Here is an 18,297-nt window from a genome sequence, read left to right as displayed (position 1 = left end):
CCAGATTGGGAAGAATCAGCACCATTAGCTCCAAATTCAATTAGTGAAGAAACTAATTATCCACCCATCCCCGAGGACTTCCCATTTGCCTGCCCACCAGGCTCCACTGGCTCCACCACTTTCACAGAGAGAGAAGCACAAACAAGTTAGTCTTCAGGGATGGGTGGATAATTAGTTTCTTCATTGATTGAATTTGGAGCTAATGGTGTTGATTCTTCCTGATCGGGTAAGAGAATTCGTGGGATTAATGGACCGAATTTGGATGCCGAACGTGACATGGCTGATCTGCATTTGGAGCCTAGTGTGAGTTTCAAAGACAAGCTTATGAAATTAACTCGGCGACTTGACTTGGTTGTTGTCACTGATTTTGAGAATTTCAGAGTTTTGAACGTGCCTCACACGCTGAGAACCAAAGACCTAGAAATGATTTGTTCGTGCTTTTCTCTCTGTGAAAGTGGTGGAGCCATTGGAGCCTGGTGGGTAGGCAAAGGGGAAGTCCTCAGGGATGGGTGGATAATTAGTTTCTTCACCGATTGAATTTGGAGGTAATGGTGCTGATTCTTTCCGATCTGGTAAGAGAATTTGTGGGATTAATGGACCAAATTTGGATGCTAAACGTGACATGGCTGATCTGCACTTGGAGCCTAATGTAAGTTTCAAAGACAAGCTTTTGAAATTAACTCGGCGACTTGACTTGGTTTTTGTCACTGATTTTGATTTTGATCCTAGTCTCGTTGGTGGGGATGTTTCCTTCTCTCGTGAGGTGAAAAGGTCTATCGTTACGTTCTCTGGAAAAGTTGTGACGAAATTTGGTAAGGATTGGTATGATGCTCTGGTCATCAAACTTCTTGGGCAATCGCACACTTATAATTTTTTGTTGAACATGCTGAGGCAAAAATGGCAATTAAAAGGAGGTATGCAGCTTATTGACATTGATCATGATTTTTTATATTTTTAAATTTTATTTGAAAGAGGATACGGAGTTTCTTTTAACTAGTGGACCTTGGATAATTGTGGGTCAATATTTGACGATTCAAAAATGGGGACTAGGATTTGTGCCTGCAACTGAGGTTATTACTCGTATGGCGGCATGGGTTAGGATACTGGGTGTTCCAATTTAGTATTTAATGTTTGGGCAATGAGGAAGATAGGTAGTGTGTTGGGAAAATTGTTGAAGATTGATGTAAACACCAACTCTCAGTACAAGGATAAATTTGCTAGAATTTGTGTTGAGATTGATGTGACTAAGCCTCTTGAAGCGTTTATTCAAATTAATAACAGATGGTACAACTTGAAGTACGAGGGCATGCTAGAAATTTGTTTAAGATGTGGTCACTATGGGCATAAAAGGGAGAGCTGTCCTTGGAGCGTTGATCCTATGGTGGAAAAGGTTGATGGTGGTGAAAATTGTGGAGCCAAAAATAATCAAGAGGCAACACGTGGATTTTTAGGTGAAGAGGATAAAATTAGCCTCGAGACACACCGGGTTTCCTACATACAAGCAGTGGAGAATCATACATCAATCGAGTTAAGAGTGCCCAAAATAGGTAACAAGTTCAAATTTATCTCATCCATCTTTACTCCATATCCTCTACAAGGAAATCATTCCATAACCTTCAAAACCTTCCTTATAAATTAAATTAATTAGGCTAATTAATGGATTAATTCCTAATTAATCCATTAATCACCCAATTAATCACCCATTATACCAATTAATCACCCATTGTACAAATTATCACCCATTACACACCAAAAATACCCCAAAGGGCCGGCCACATTTTCTCCAAAGGGGACCGGCCATGCTCTATATATTGAACCCCATTTTTTCTCTAAAAAGCTAGTTCCACACTCTTGCAAAACTCCCAAAAACTCTCCAAACACTTTTCTCTCTAAATTCTAACTTTGGCATCGGAGGTTCTTCGGCCAAAGCCCCCTTCATTCATCGTGGGTGCGTGGGGCTCTTGGCCTTGACCTAAGGTGTTAATTGTTTTGTAGGTGCAATTTTGTCCAAGAAGAAGAAGGCGGAAATTTGCATCCACAAATTGGTGCCTTCATTGAGAGTTGAAATTCACACTCGTAGAAGACTCTCGCATAAAAAGGCTTTTCCTCTATTTTCTAGTCTACTTGTATTTTTCCTATGTTCTTATTATCAGAATTTTTTATTTGCAAAGATTCTTTGATAAAACGAAAAAGAAAAATCCAATGGCTAGAAATTTAGAAAACTCTATGAGTGAAAATTCCAATATAAAAGAAATGGGACCGCGGCGATCCACGAGTCTAAATGTGATCCTAGGGGGAGCAGCACCACCACCATAAGGTTCCACCATGGAAACCACCATGGTGGCCATCTGCGGCAAGGTCCATGGCACCACTACCACGGCCCAAGCCGTGCCACTAAAGCAAGCCCAAGCCATGCCACTAAAGCAAGCCCAAGCCATGCTATCCAAGGCTCATGGCACCAAGGCCATGACCCAAGCCATGTCACTCCAAGCCCTAGCCTCGCACCCACGTGTGCCACACGCTGAGCAACCCACTCCCGTGGCCCAACCTGCTCCTGCTAAGCAGTTTGCTCTCGTGGCCCAACCTGCTCTCGTGGTCCAACCTGCTCTTACCGAGCAGCATGCTTCCGTGGCCTAGCTTGCTCCCACAGCCTAGTCTGCTCCCGTGGCCTTCTAAGCAGCCCAAATCGGTCCAAGACTAGTTCAACCATCTTGACTCCAAATTTCCGGACCGATGATCAAACCGGGAGCATTTTCACCATATTTTCCAGCAGATTTGACATTTTCCAGCTCAAACCTCGCGCCCAGAGTCTACCACACTTCCATTGCTCAAGGAGAAACATTCATTCCAAGCTCTCCAATCCAAATGGTGAACAACACTTATCCTGACAAGTCATAGAGTTGACGAGTGCCCTAGCACATCAGATAACCTTGATGAACCAGCTCTTGCAGCGCACGAAGATGCAACGTGTTCCAAACGAGGTATCCTGAAGAAAGACAAGGGCAGATGAAGAACCTCTTCAGCAGTGTCTCGACAAACAGCCACTTAACCTGGCACGAACCGAGTGTTTGGGCAGAGTACAATCTTGATTGGGTCCCTGAGATAGCGTATACTACCGTCTTAGCGCATGGAGGAGAGTACACTCTCGACTAGGCCCACGGACGAGTATACACTCTTGGTTGGGGCCACACTCCGATAATCAAACATGAGCAGCCTTCTAAGCGAAGTGTTCATTCGCAGCTAGGCCCGCAAAGAGCATCATCCATATCAGATCGGAATAGGCAGCATGACGGGCGGAAAGAAGCAGTCACTCGATCCGGCTCAGGTTCAACCAGCAACCTGCGAAATCTTTCGTCTGCTAGGAATCCGTTAAATACACCGCTGCCGAGACATAGACGAATCGAGCACGTAGAAGAGCAGCCTAAATTAGCAGGTCAAGACTAGGGCAGCCGAGAGCTTTGCCATTCCTAACAAAGGCAAATTCAGGAAAAAGTAGAAAGGCTCTTGATCGAGCGATTGCGTAATTTCCCGCGCAACGAAGCTATTGATAAGGCGGTCCGATAAGATATGACTAACATGAGCGAGTCATCTTTCAATGACAAGATCGAGCAGACAGGACTATCCCATATAGATTGCTGGATATAAAGACTACTTCTGTTCTGACAAATGTAGCAACTTAGCCTAACGGCACGTCGGGGGCAGACAAGTACCAGAAAGACACACCAGCCCAACTTTCAAGAACCGCGGGCAGGCTAAGGATTATTTCGGTTGTCCCAGCAGTCCAGCTTTCTTCAGTTGCACTCACGACAATGATTTCCATGCTCTCCAGCGCGAGAGGATAAACTAATTGCTTTCTAGTGCGAGATGGTAAACCAATTCCCCGACACCCATATGGGTCTGCTCTCTAGTGCGAGATGATAAGCTAATTGCTCTCCAGTGCGAGAGGGTAAACTAATTCCCTGACACCCATATGGGTCTGCTCTATAGTGCGAGGGGATAAACTAATTACTCTCCAGTGCGAGAGGGTAAACCAATTCCTTGACACCCATATGGGTCTGCTATCTAGTGCGAGAGGATAAACTAATTGTTCTCCAGTGCGAGAGGGTAAACTAATTCCCCGACACCCATATGGGTTTACTCTCCAGTACGAGAAGATAAACTAATTGATCTCTAGTGCGAGAGGGTAAACCAATTCCTTGACACCTGTTCTTAAGTGCAAGAGGATAAACTAATTGCTCTCCAGTGCGAGAAGGTAAACTAAATCCCTGACACCCATCTGGGTAAGCTCTCCAGTGCGAAAATGCCACATAGCTTAAAAGATCGAATGCTTGAAGATCAACTAGGCAAATGGTTAGGGGGCAGCAGCCACTTTTGCACTTAATAGTTCACTCATCCGATACTTCATCTTTAGTAGCTCCGATCTTGGCAGCTTTATCCTTAACTTCTCTATCTACGGCAGCTGAGAAATCTAACTCAAGCAGTTTCCTCATTTTTGGCAAGCAGTTTAGACATGGCAGCCCAAACCGTTGCCCATGCCACGCCACTTCCTCGGCCTATACCGAGCCAATCTTTGGCTTTAATCAAGCCGAGCAGCACAAGCAATGGCCCCTGCCACACTACCTCATTGGCCCATGACAAGCAGACTCCTGGCCCCTACCAGCCGACGTGTCGCACCACCCCGACGGCTGCCATGTGGCAGCATTTCCCAAGAAGAAGAAAAGGAGAATTAAGTTTTCCTTACATCGGTGTAGTGCGGAGAAAACGAAGAAAGCAACGAAAGACGGTCCTTTACACGAGCAAGTGTAGAAGATTGCTAGGGGAGGGGGAACAAATATCCTCTAAGCTTTCTTTCTCTTGTAGGGTAGAATAAATCGTTCTCCAAAGTTGATTTAACAACCCACTTAAGGTGGACTTAAATAGGCTTTGAGAAAAATTTATTTCCCTTTCTTAGAAGGATCTAATTTCATATTAAAGAGGGCATCTACATCAAAATAAGAAGCAATCCTAGAGCAAGAAGATCTCTACACCTGTTACCTTTTCCTACGAGCAGCCCAGCAGGTGCGGGGGCATTTATGGAGCCAAAAATAATCAAGAGGCGACACGTGGATTTTTAGGTGAAGAGGATAAAATTAGCCTCGAGACACACCGGGTTTCCTACACGTAAACAGTGGAGAATCATCCATCAACCGAGTCAAGAGTGCCCAAAATAGGTAACAAGTCTCTCTTTACTCCATATCTTCTAAAAGGAAATCATTCCATAACCTTCAAAACCTTCCTTATAAATTAAATTAATTAGGCTAATTAATGGAATAATTCATAATTAATCCATTAATCACCCAATTAATCACCCATTATACTAATTAATCATCCATTACACAAATTATCACCCATTACACACCAAAAATACCCCAAAGGGCTGGCCACATTCTCCCCAAAGGGGACCGGCCATGCTCTATATATTGAACCCCATTTTTTCTCTAAAAAGCTAGTTCCACACTCTTGCAAAACTCCCAAAAACTCTCCAAACACTTTTCTCTCTAAATTCTAGCTTTGGCATTGGAGGTTATTCGGCCAAAGCCCCCCCATTCATCGTGGGCGCGTGAGGCTTTTGGCCTTGACCTAAGGTGTTAATTGTTTTGTAGGTACAATTTTGTCCAAGAAGAAGAAGGCGGAAATTTGCATCCACAAAAATGAGAGTAATATTATGAATATGGATGAGCCTATAGTTAAGTCTACTCAAAGTAGCGATGATGTTTCTACTATTTATGGTACATGGATGCAAGTTAAGCCTAGAGGTAGACCTTGGAAAATAAATAATGGACAAGGAGGTGTGGATGTTTCGTTTAATGAGCAGAGGTCAAGGTTCACTTCGCTTAATGGGGAAGATAAAAGTCTGAATAAGGGCAATGTGGGAAGTGGCACAGATGGTGAGAAGGGTGAAGGTTCTATTGAAAGGAAAATTTTGGTGGCTAGGAAGAAGAAGGAAACTGGTGATCAGGATGCACTTGTTGATATCTCTAACTTTGGTGGAAAGGCAAATCCTTCTTCATGACTAAACACTGATAATTTGGGGTAGGTTGTGTGGTGAGAAGGTTAAGTTCTAGTTCGGTTAGTAATGTTGAGGCTCAGCTGTTCAAATTTAATTTTAATGCCTTCAAGACTGATATGTACTATGGTTCAAATATGTTGAAGGGAACATGTATTTTTGGTCACCAACCATCCAATGTAAGTGGCAGCGTTGTTGAGTTAGCTGCGTGTGATCTAGATCCAGGTGAAGATATGATGAATATTGATCATGCTATTCCAGGTTCAATTATTCAGCGATCTCGTTCAACTGAGGATTCTTGTTCAACTAAGTCTGATGAGATGTGTACCTCCCATGTGGAGGCAACCCTTATGGGTTGCTAGGCTTTATGCCTTGGTTTTATCTATCTCTTCCATCTTTATGATGAATATTGTAGTATGGAACGCTAGAGGTGCTGGTTGCACCAAGTTTAAAGATAATATTGCAGATTTAATTAATATTCACCAAATGGAGATTTAATTTGGTTATTTGCGAGCCCATGATTAGTGGTAAGAAAGCTATTTCAGTAGTGAAATCCCTTGGTTTTCCATGCTTTGAGATTGTGGATACTGTTGGCTTCTTTAGTGGTTTGTGGATGTTGTGGAAAGATTCTAGATTAAATGTGGAAGTTATTGGTACCACTGACCAAGCTATTTCCATTGTTGTGAGAGGTGTTGGTTAGAACCATTGAATTTTCATTGCTGTCTATGTAAAACTTTAAGAACTCAGATTCTTTCACTGTGATTACATACCCATTCAACTATGGGATGCTTGTATTTATAAGAACTTCATGATTACATCTAAGGATTTGAAATCCCTATTTACAAGAAAGTTTGAAAAACAAACAAAACAAATCAGATAATCAGCATATTACATATTTGAAATCATATCCTACAAACAAGGAAACCTAATCAAGTAACACTTTCAAACAAAACTGAACTCCTCAGATAACAATGGACTCCTCAAAGCACGATGGTTGAAACTGCATGTGGACCTCTCTAACAGCCCCCCACAAGCTAACAGAGGGAGAAACCAGTAGAAGCTTGAAGACAAGAAACTTAAAACAGGACGAAGAGAGTCTTTTAGTGAAAATATCAGCAAGTTGGTCCTGGGAACACACATAACTAACCAGTAGTTGACCATGAACAACCTTTTCACGAAAGTAATGGTAATCGACCTCCAAGTGCTTAGTTCGCGAGTGAAAAACCAGATTTAATGCAAGAGCAATCGATGAGATATTGTCGCACCAAATGGTAGGTTGAACAAGATGCATATGAAGATCTCTATAAAGAGACCTTAACCAAGATAACTCAGCAGCAGTATAAGCTAATTGCCTATACTCCACCTTTACACTTGATCGAGATACCGTCTTCTGCTTCTTTGAACTCCAAGATACAAGGTTTGAACCCAACTAAAAACAAAAACCACCTGTGGAGTGACGAGTGTCTGGGTTGCCAGCATAATCGGCATCTGAAACAGCTGTCAACCTAACAATTCCTGTTTTATACAATAATCCATGATCATAAGTAGCCTTCAAGTACCGAAGGATCCGCTTGAGTGCCATCCAGTGCATGTTCTTTGGCGAGTGCATAAACTGGCACACTTAATTCGCAGCATAGGATAAATCCGATCGAGTGATCGTGAGGTATTGGAGCGCCCCAACAACACTACGATACAACGTATGATCATCACAAGGATCACCAACATAAACACTTAACTTCTGAACAGACAACACCGGAGTAGAGATAGGTTTTGCTTCTGTGAATTTAGTGCGAGAAAGGACGTCAAAGGCATATTTAGATTGGCATAAATGCATGGAATCACCATCATATTTTAACTCAATACCCAAGAAATAACTCAAGTTTCCCAAATCTTTTATGGAAAACAAACTACCAAGTTTCTGGATCAAATGATCCATTTGACGAGGACTATTCCCTATGATTAAAATGTCGTCTACATAGATTAGGAGAATTAAATAAACACCTCGTTTATTGAACACAAATAAACTATAATCACATGTAGACTCTTTAAACTTGAGTTGAAGCAAATAATTAAAGAAACATTGGAAAGCTCTAGGCCCTTGTTTGGGACCGTAAAGAGAACGTTGCAACTTACAAACATGATTTGGAAACTGTTTGTTTGTGAACCCCGATGGTTGACGCATGTAAACCTGTTCAGTCAAGTAACCATGAAGAAACGCATTCTGAACATCAAGTTGACGTACATGCCACTTCTTTGACATAGCAAGACTCAAGACAAGTCGAATGGTGCTATGCTTTACCATGGGACTAAAAGTCTCAGTGTAATCGACACCAGCTATCTGGTGATATCCATTTGCTACTAATCAAGCTTTATGACCTTCAATAGTACCATATGCTCGTCATTTAATCTTGAATACCCATTTGTTTGGCAACATGTACATATTAGGACAATATGGAACTAAACTTTAGGTTCCACACCACTGTAGGGCATTGAATTCCTGCACCATAGCATCCCTCCACTCCTGATGCTTGACTGCCTGATTGAAACACGTAGGCTCAACATGAAATTTGTCAACGGCAACATGCATAACATATTTTGGATTTGGTTTTGAAACCCCCGATTTGGAGTGTGTAGTCATAAAATGACCAGTATCACTAGATACAATGGCTTGTAGAGGTTGAGAATCAATAAAACTTGCTCATTTGATGACGGTGAGGGTGCTAGGGGCAGGTTAGGTGCTAGGGGCAGGTTAGGTGTTAGGGGTAGGTTAGGTTGTAAAGCTGGGACAAACTAAGAGATAACATTAGTAGGCAAGGTGTCAGGTTGAGAAGTAGTAGGGTCAGGATAGGATGGCATGGAAGCAACGAGATTAGAGTGAGGAGATATTTGTTGAGGTGGACAATTCAAAGTAGGACTCTCAGGTGAAGCAGTGGATAATGGGAACGTAAAAAGTAGATCGGGTAGAAGATTGTTACCTGGTGATGCGACATTTTCAGAAGAAGATGTGAGCCCCTTAAAAGGGAAGAAATCCTTATCGAATAAAACAGGGTGAGACAAATAAATTCGTCGTGTGGACATATCCAAGCACCTGTATCCTTGATGGTCTAATGAATACCCAAGAAAAACATATGACTTTGATTTTTGTTGCAATTTATTTTGGGTGTATGGTGTTAACTAAGGAAAACAACGGCAACCAAACACTTTTAACATCTCATACTTTGGTGTTTTTTTAAAATAATTTTTCAAAATGTGAGATGTTAGACAGAACATTAGTTGGTAACCAGTTGATTAAATAAGTAGCCGTTGAGCAGGCATCAAACCAGAACCTAGGTGGCATGAAAGATTGAGAAGGCATGACAATTGCAGTTTCAACAATGTGGCGATGTTTGTGTTCGGCTAAACCATTTTGTTCAGGATGTTTAGGGCAAGAAAAACGTTGTGAAATACCATGAACATCCAAAAATCATTGGAAAGCATGACTTTCGTATTCACCACCTTCATCACATTGTATAGTTTTAATGGAAGAATTAAACATGTTCTCAACTTTAGTTTTAAATTTCACAAATATCTCAAACACTTCATATTTGTTTGTCATTGGAAAAACCCAAGAATATCGTGAATAGTCATCGACAAATAACAAATAATAACGAAAACCTTCATTGGATTTAATTGGAGAACACCACACCTCAGAGTGGATAAGTTGCAAAGGAAATTGAGACATGGACTCGAACACATTGAAAGGAAGCCTAATGCTTTTACCTAAAGGACAAGACTCACAAAAACTTACATCAGAGGTACCATGAACGGGTACCAACTTATTGGAAACTAAAAAATTTATTATTGGTTTCGCAAGATGGCCAAGACACGCATGCTACCTTTGAATCGAGACCCGAACCCCCAAAAATGCAGAAACAATATGCTTGAGATGTCCACAACCATTTGGAAATGGGTACAACCCATTCTTACATCTCCCTCGGAAAAACATCTTCCGTGTCTTGAGGTCCTTAACAAAAAAGAAATGTGGAAAAATTAGTAGGTAACAATCATTATCTAAGGTGAATTTATGGGCAGAAATGATATTGGTTGATGCAGAAGGACAATGAAGAATATCACATAAAGCAAATGAGCAAGCATTAGTTTGAAGATGATTTGAGCCAAAATATGCAATAGAGATACCAAAATTATTACCTACACCTCCCACACCATCATTACGATTGTACTCCTTAGGATGGGCTAGATTTTGAATATCTGGAGTTATATGTACGTTAGCATCGGTGTCGAGTAGCCAAGAGCCATTCTGCTGCTTATTAAAAGTGATGGGAGAAGACGTTATGGCCAAGAGACTTTTGGCAGGAATCCTTCCTTCAAAGGCAGCATTCATTCGTTGATAGCAGTCCAGTGCGGGATGACCCGGTTTACCACAAATATGACAAATAATTCGATCACCACAAAAAGTCATCCCTTCACCATTACCTTGGTTATTCTGAGTGTTGTTGTTGTGATTATTGTAGGCTCTTTGATTCCTACCACGGTTGGAAGCATGGCCTCGCCCACCACTACGGCCTCTGGAAGCAACAAAGGCATTTATAGTAGCACCTTCCACCAAAGACACATTTTGTTCAGTCATTTTGCGTTATGTAGTCAACATGAGTGATTCAAGTGTTGGATACGCGATAGGGGTATCCCGAGCTTGTGCAGCACTTACAGTCATCTCAAACGCTGGTCTTAGATTGTTCAACACAATTTGAACAAGTTCCTCATCAGACACAGGTTGCCCGGCAAGAGCGAGGTTGTCAGCTATCGCATTCATGCAATCAAGGTAATCAGCCATGGATATATCACCTTTCTTGGTCTGCAACAATTCAGTTATCAGAAACAAAATTCTATTTTGAGAGGTAGATGCATACCTTTAATCAAAAGCTTCCTATGTAGCTCGGGCTGTTCTTTTACTCGCCACCACGGACAGGATAGACGCAGTCAAGGATCCATTTATCTAACTTAGGATCATTTGTTGAACCCAAGCCGTGTACACAGGGTTGACAGTGGTGGAGTTTGCAACATGTTTTGGGGGACACAACAACGTGCCATCAACATACCTTATAAGGTCCCTACTTTTCAGAATAGGAAGCATTTGAGCCAACCACAGTGGGTAGTTGGTTCTATCAAGTTTGATATTGACGATAGTGAAGAAGGGTTGGAAGGTGGTGGTGGTGTTTTTAGGGTTGGAGTTAACAACGGAAATATTGTTGTCAGCCATGGAAGCGTGGATGGAGAAGAATGGGAAGTATGATCTTTGTCGTTAGACAAAAAAAGCTCTTGAAACCATGTAAAACTTTAAGAACTCAGATTCTTTCACTGTGATTGCATACCCATTCAACTGTGGGATGCTTGTATTTATAAGAACTTCACGATTACATCTGAGGATTTGAAATCCCTATTTACAAGGAAGTTTGAAAAACTTACAAATCAAATCAGATAATTAACAGATTACATATTTGAAATCATATCCTACAAACAAGGAAACCTAATCAAGTAACACTTTCAAACAAAACTGAACTCCTCAGATAACGATGGACTCCTCAAAGCACGGTGGATGAAACTGCATGTGGACCTCATCTAACAGTCTATGCTAGCCCTTATGTTACTAAAAGAGAAAAATTGTGGGATTATTTGGATTTTGTAGCCGATTGTCATCAATTGCCTTGGTTAATTGTTAGGGATTTCAATGACATGTTGTGTGTGGAAGATAAACTTGGTGGTGCTCCATTATGCAGATTAAAAAGGCTTCCAATCCTGGGTGGATAGGAATTATATGATTGATTTGGGTTGTATTGGTCCTAAACTTACTTGGACTAATAAAAAAGTTTTAGAAAGAATTGATCGAGGGATTTGTAATATGAGTTGGAGGAGCCTTTTCTGTGAAGCTTATGTTCACCATTTCCCGCGAACCAAATCAGATCACTGCCCAATTAAGCTATGCTTAAATTCTCATCATTCATTTTCTCCCAAGCATCGTCCTTTTCGTTTTGAAGCTATGTGGTTGAGGCATGAAAATTTCAAGTAGTTTGTTGCTGGTTATTGGAGTAATGGTGGATGTTCGGTTGCTGATAAAACTTGTGCTCTTGTTAAACCTCTTAAGAAGTGGAATATTCAAGTCTTTGGTCATCTCAAACAGAGAAAGCGCAGACTTCTAGCAAGAATTGATGGGATTCAAAAAGTTTTGTGTCGTGGGCCTAATAAATTTCTTTCTAAATTGGAGGATGAGTTGATTTCTGAATATAATGAAGTTTTAAATTAGGAGGCTATATTTTGGCATCAAAAGTCTCGGTTGAGGTGGCTTCAAGAAGGTGATCGTAATACCAACTTTTTTCATCTCACTACTATTGTAAGGAGGAGAAGAAATAGAATTGAAGGGCTCATTAACAATCAAGGTTCTTGGATATCGGAGCCTTCTAATCTGAAAAAGTTGGCAGCAGAGTATTTCAAACTATTTTTTCGCGTTGGAAAAAGTCTAAGCAAATGGAATCTCTTCCTAATTTTTTTCCTGATATACATGATGCTGATTGTGAAGCTCTTACCAAAGATATTTAATATGGTTGAAGTCAAGGAAAGCCTCTTTAATATTGGAGGCCTTAAAGCTCCAGGTATTGATGGTGTTCCTGCTTGCTTTTATCAAAGTCAATGGAATATATGTGCTAATGATATCTTTGAAATGGTATGGAATGCTTTTCACTCAAGGAGATTGCCTGTGGGGTTAAACAGTACGCTGATAACATTGGTCCCTAAAATTGATAATCCTCAAAAATGTTGAATTTTAGGCCTATTAGTCTTTGTTGCCCTCCTTATAAAGTGATCTCTAAATTCATTGTTGCTAGAATCAGACTTCTCTTGCCTTATCTGATTAGTCCTAATCAGGCTAGTTTTGTTCCTGGTAGAAAAATTTCTGACAATATCCTCATTGCTGAAGAAATTCTTCACAAGTTCAGAATGTCAAAAGGCCAAAAGGGATTTTTAGCCTGGAAAATTGATCTCTCTATGGCGTATGACATACTTGATTGGAAGTTTATTGAATATGTGCTGAATGAGGTTGGGTTGCCTTCGAATTTGGTTCAACTTATGATGGAATGTGTATCCACCGTTAGGTACCAAGTCTGTTTCAATGGTGAGTTTTACTCCTCAAAACTGTATTTGGCAAGGGGATCATTTGTCCCCTTATTTGTTTGTTCTATGTATTGAGAAACTTTCTCATTTAATTTCTGCAACTGTGAACAGAGGAAGGTGGAAACCTGCTAAGGCTTCTCAATCTGGACCTGGGGTCTCTCATCTCTTTTTCGGTGATGATTTAATTTTGTTTTCTGAAGCAACTCTAAAGCAAGCAAGATTAATGAAGAGATGCCTTGAAATTTTTTGCAAAGCTTCTGGTCAAGCTATTAACTTTGAAAATATGTTCTCTATTGTTCTCCAAACACGTCCAGGGCTGTTGTTAATAGTATTAGTACAATTTGTGGTTCTCCTGTCAAATAGAGTCTTGGGAATTATTTAGGAATGCCTCTAATTCCAACTAGAGTTTCAAAGGCTACTTATTTGGGCGTTATTGATAAAGTTCAGAAGAGGTTGGCAACTTGGAAGAGCAAGGTATTGTCCGTCGCTGAAAGAATTACCTTAATTCAAGCTGTTACATCGTCCATACCAGTTTATGCCATGTATATGACCAAGCTTCCTGCTAGTGTGTGTGAAGAGTTAGACACGTTGAACATGACGTTTTTGTGGGAGGATATCGATCAAAAGAAAAAAGTTCATTTGTGCCAATGGAGTATGGTTTGCAGACCTAAAAGTAAGGGTGGTTTGGGGATTAAGAGAGTTTGTGTAATGAATCAGGCTCTTTTCGCCACGTTAGGGTGTAGGATTCATGCTAAGGACTGGTTTTTGGCCTCAAATTTATCCGGCTAAGTATTTGAAAGGCTATTCCATTTTACACCCCAAAATTCATGAAAGAACCGAGTGTTCTTATTCTTGGACAGGAATTCTGTATGGAGCTAATCTTCTTAAAAAGGGCATGACTTGGAGAATTGGCAATGGTGACAGTGAAATTTTGGAAGGATTCATGGGTCTTAGATGTCCTTTTAATTGAAACTATTGATGTTGCTAACATCTCCAATATTGATTGTGTTGTCTCTGAGTTTTTAAGTAATGGTTGGTGGGATCTTGATAAGCTCATAGGTGTGTTGCCAAGGGATATGGTTCCAAAAGTTATATGTCAGCCTGCTGGTGCTACTGGTGCAGGTATGGATAAAATTATTTGGAGATGTGTTTCTAATGGAGTTTTCACAGTTAAGTCAGCTTATAATCTTTTCTTTGATGGATAGGATTTGCCTGATTGTTGCTGGGATTTTATTTGGAAAATCAATGTTCCACCTAAGCTAAAAGTTTTTCTTTGGTTGATGAATAAAGAGAGATTGCTTTCTAATGAGCAGCGAGTTAGAAGACAAATGACTTCTGATTCTTCTTGTATGACTTGTTGTGGACCAATTGAATCCATTGATCATATTTTTAAAGATTGTTCGAGGGCTGTGTGTATTTGGGAAAGTATGGGAGTTCCAAGGCAACTGAGAAATGCCCAGAATCTTGAGTTTAAGGCTTGGTTGCTGGCAAATCTGAAAGTAAGTTCAAAAGGGACCAATGAGGGTGCTTGGTGTACTCTTTTCCTTTTTATTTGCTGGTATATTTGGAAATGGAGAAACAAGCAGATTTTTTATTTCAAATTTGTCGTGTCTATGGATCCAGAAGCAATCATTGTGAGAGATGTGGCTGAATGGTTGAAGGCTTGTGTGAAGTCTTCCGTTAAACCTGTCAAGAGGTAAATTTCCCTCTCTTGCGATCATCCTGATGTAAGTTGGTGTAAGCTAAATGTGGATGGATCTAGAAGGACAAATTCTAGTTGAATTGGGGCTGTTGGCGTACTAAGAGATCATAATGGCAACTGGTTAGGTGGCTTTGCTGTGAATTTGGGACAAGGGCAGGTTTGTGATGCTGAATTATGGAGTTTATACTTTGGTTTACAACTTACTATTTATAAGGGTGCTACTGATCTTCATATTGAGATGGATTCCAAGGCTATTGTTATGTTGTTGAAGCAAACCCAAGTTGATAATTTCCATCCTTTGGAGGCAATTATGCATAGTTGCAGATTAATGATGAGACAATTGCAGATGTGTGAATTGGATCACATTTACAAAGAGAAGAATATTGTGGTGGATCAGTTGGTTAACTGGAGTTATAATATGGATATTGGTGTTCTTGTATTTAATGAGCCTCCCGTTTGGATTAGATCATCTCTCATTGATGATGCTGCTAGAGTCCCTCGGACTCGTTTTGTTGTTGTTTTGTAGTTCTCTTTGGGTTGTAATCCCCGTTCTTCACCAAAAAAAGAAAAAAAAAAAAAAAAACAGTAAACACAAACGTATTGTTACAGCAGTAATCCACCAACAACCTCATTAATCCTGAGATTGATTTTCTTGTATTCCAGTATCAAGGCAAACACATTATGAAGACAAACCGAATCTAACAAATATATATTACTGATACTCATATAATCATTAACAAATATAGGATTAAATACGAATAATTAGGATTAAATAAAAATAACTACATAAATTTAGGAGTAATTCTAAATTGGTTCTAATCTTTAAAAACATTCTAAATCACTAACTCATAGCATCTCCAAAGAATCTGAAGGAGATGTCAAAAGTCTATGTCAACTATTTTGACAAAAAAAATGGTTTCAAAGGAGATGTCAAAATCCTACACGGTAGACATTCTCCACTTTGCTGCCAAACTTGAAGATAATGTTATTTTTCTTTTTTGTTTTATTTTAATGTTGTGCCCACATATTTCTTTATTTTTCTTCACTTACTGATTATTTTATTATTAAATTCTGACCCATTTGATTTTATAATAACCAAAAAGAATTTTGGTTATTTTGTCACATCAACTATAAAAATTCAATTTGACATTTTATTTGATATCTCTATTTGGAGACCGAGATGGCAACAGTTTAGCTTGGGGATGAAAATGTTATATCTATCTCCATAACCATGAAATTAACCATATTAAAAAATCGCATTTTAACCATTATAGATTATCCATAACCATACCCACAGGATAATGGATTCCCATCATATCCATATTCATCAATACAAAAGATATATTCCTTTAGTTGACGCATTATAATTTTGTAGATATTAATTTCATCATTAAATATTTGATGTTTAAAATGATTCAATGAACGGATTTTGTTGAGTATAAAAATTAAACTAGTGAATTTAAAACATAGATGATGTTGGTTGATCTTTGATATCTCTCATAAGCACCATTGAATTCTTATTGGTTTTGATTCAAAACTTTTGAACTCTCCTACAAAATACAACTCACACAATGTAACTTTTGTATTCTCAAGGTAATGAGTTCAGTGAATAATGAATGTGTGTGTGTGTGTGTATATATATAGTATATACTAATATACTATATATTACTTAGTCAGATTTGGGGACGGATATGGATCAAGGCCATGCGTACCAAGCTTCCACAATCTGCTTGGGGCTATGCAATTTTGCATGTAGCTATGTTGGTTCGCTTGAGACCCATTGCCACCTAATCTCTTTCATCGTTACAGTTGGTTACTAGTTACGAGCCTGACGTCTCGCAGTTATGTGTGTTTAGGTGGGCAATTTATGTGCCAATAATGCTGCCACTATGCACCAAAATGGGTCCTCATAGGAGAATGAGAATCTATGTCGGTTATGGTTTGCCACCAGTTATTTGACATACTTAGAGCTCTTGACATGCAATCTCTTTATCGCTCACTTTGCAGATTGTCACTTTGATGAGACAGTCTTCTTGCTGTTAGTGGGAGATAAGAACGTTAACATTTTTGTAAAACATCGCGGATTCTCACATTGATGGGAGGAGGGACCTTGCATGAGCTTATAAGTAAGTTAGGCTATTCCTCATATTGCCAATTTGTTTTATGGTGGAACCTCAATTTTCTTTATGGTATTAAAGTAGGTTTGGCCTACATGTGAAGTCCAACAGCCAAGCATGCTCCATGTCACCCTGTTTGTGTTGTTCACATGTTTGACTTGAAAATCTGTGACACGTGATGGAGCGTGTGAGAATGTGAGGTGAAAGAGTCCCACATCAATGAAAGGAGAAACCTTGTTGGGCTTATAAAAGGTTAGACTACTTTCCATATTGACAATTGGTTTTATGGTGGAACCCCAACTTACAAAGGCTTATAAGAGATTGAGTTATTTCCTATATTGCCAATGAATTTTATGATGGAACCCAACTTTTTCCGATGATATGGGTTACACCGGTAAGGCTGCATGTTGATGATATAGATTCAACAGAAATGCCTGGCACCTAATTGTAGCGAGGGAGAGACTTCCTTCTTGAGGAAATAGCCAGATTTTGCTCTTAATGTCTTTCTACATTAATTTTCTAGAAGCCACGATGTTTTGATAGTTTTCTAGGTTATAATTAAGATGAATTTATGGTGTTATGAGTATTATAGGTTTTTTTTTTTACTGATACATAATTGATACTATAATAAATTGTTTTAAACAAACAACATTATTATTTGCATTGTACAAAAACTAATAGATCCCTGGATATTCTTATTTATTAGGGGATAATAGACTGGATTAGAGTGATGTATTACAAACAAATAGGAATATCCAAGATCTATTTGTTATAAACAAGAAGCTTGTATGTCGATTACAACAATTGACAAACATTCTTGATAACCTAACAATTAAACATTACTAATTACTTGGGAATGCAAATTACCTCAAATCTAGTAAATAAAGTAGAAGCCACTCCATTGTCATGGAGCTTTTTTTCTTTCTAAATTAGCTCAACTTGAATTGACTAATTAGGCCCACATCCACGTACATTAGATTCCCTTGTTTAAAACTGACGGTGGAAAATGTTGACACTGAGAAAAGGCAGTGACATGGGTCACAAATCACAGCCAAACATGCCACATTTTAGGCTTTTGTGCTTATCGAATGACAAGAAAGAGTAAATCTTAAAACAAAATAAAATCTACAACATGCATGCATGGAGGGTCCCTATACCCCCCATGAATTGTCTCGTTTTGTTAACTCTATCCCAACCTGCATTAGCTCTCTCTCCGAGTTGACTCGCTTTGTAGAAGTGCAACTCAGACTCGTTATATCCTCCTAATAATC

General features: G+C 39.5%; 1 protein-coding gene across 1 annotated transcript; it reads right to left on the bottom strand.

The window, feature by feature from the left end:
- Positions 1–10,679: 10,679 nt before the first annotated feature.
- LOC103930659 lies at positions 10,680–11,303 on the bottom strand. Its single transcript, XM_009340023.2, has 2 exons — positions 11,064–11,303; positions 10,680–10,898 (listed from the first exon to the last, which is right to left on the bottom strand). The coding sequence occupies exons 1-2, from the start codon at positions 11,301–11,303 to the stop codon at positions 10,680–10,682; spliced, it is 459 nt and encodes a 152-aa protein (XP_009338298.2).
- Between the last annotated feature and the right edge of the window lie 6,994 nt (positions 11,304–18,297).

This window comes from the organism of the source record quoted next, unplaced genomic scaffold (genome assembly GCF_019419815.1).
Source record: "Pyrus x bretschneideri cultivar Hongxiangsu unplaced genomic scaffold, Pyrus_bretschneideri_v1 Contig5, whole genome shotgun sequence".
Taxonomy (NCBI): Eukaryota; Viridiplantae; Streptophyta; class Magnoliopsida; order Rosales; family Rosaceae; genus Pyrus; species Pyrus x bretschneideri.
The sequence above is the reverse complement of the archived record's forward strand: the minus strand, read 5'-3'. Positions and strand labels throughout refer to the sequence as shown.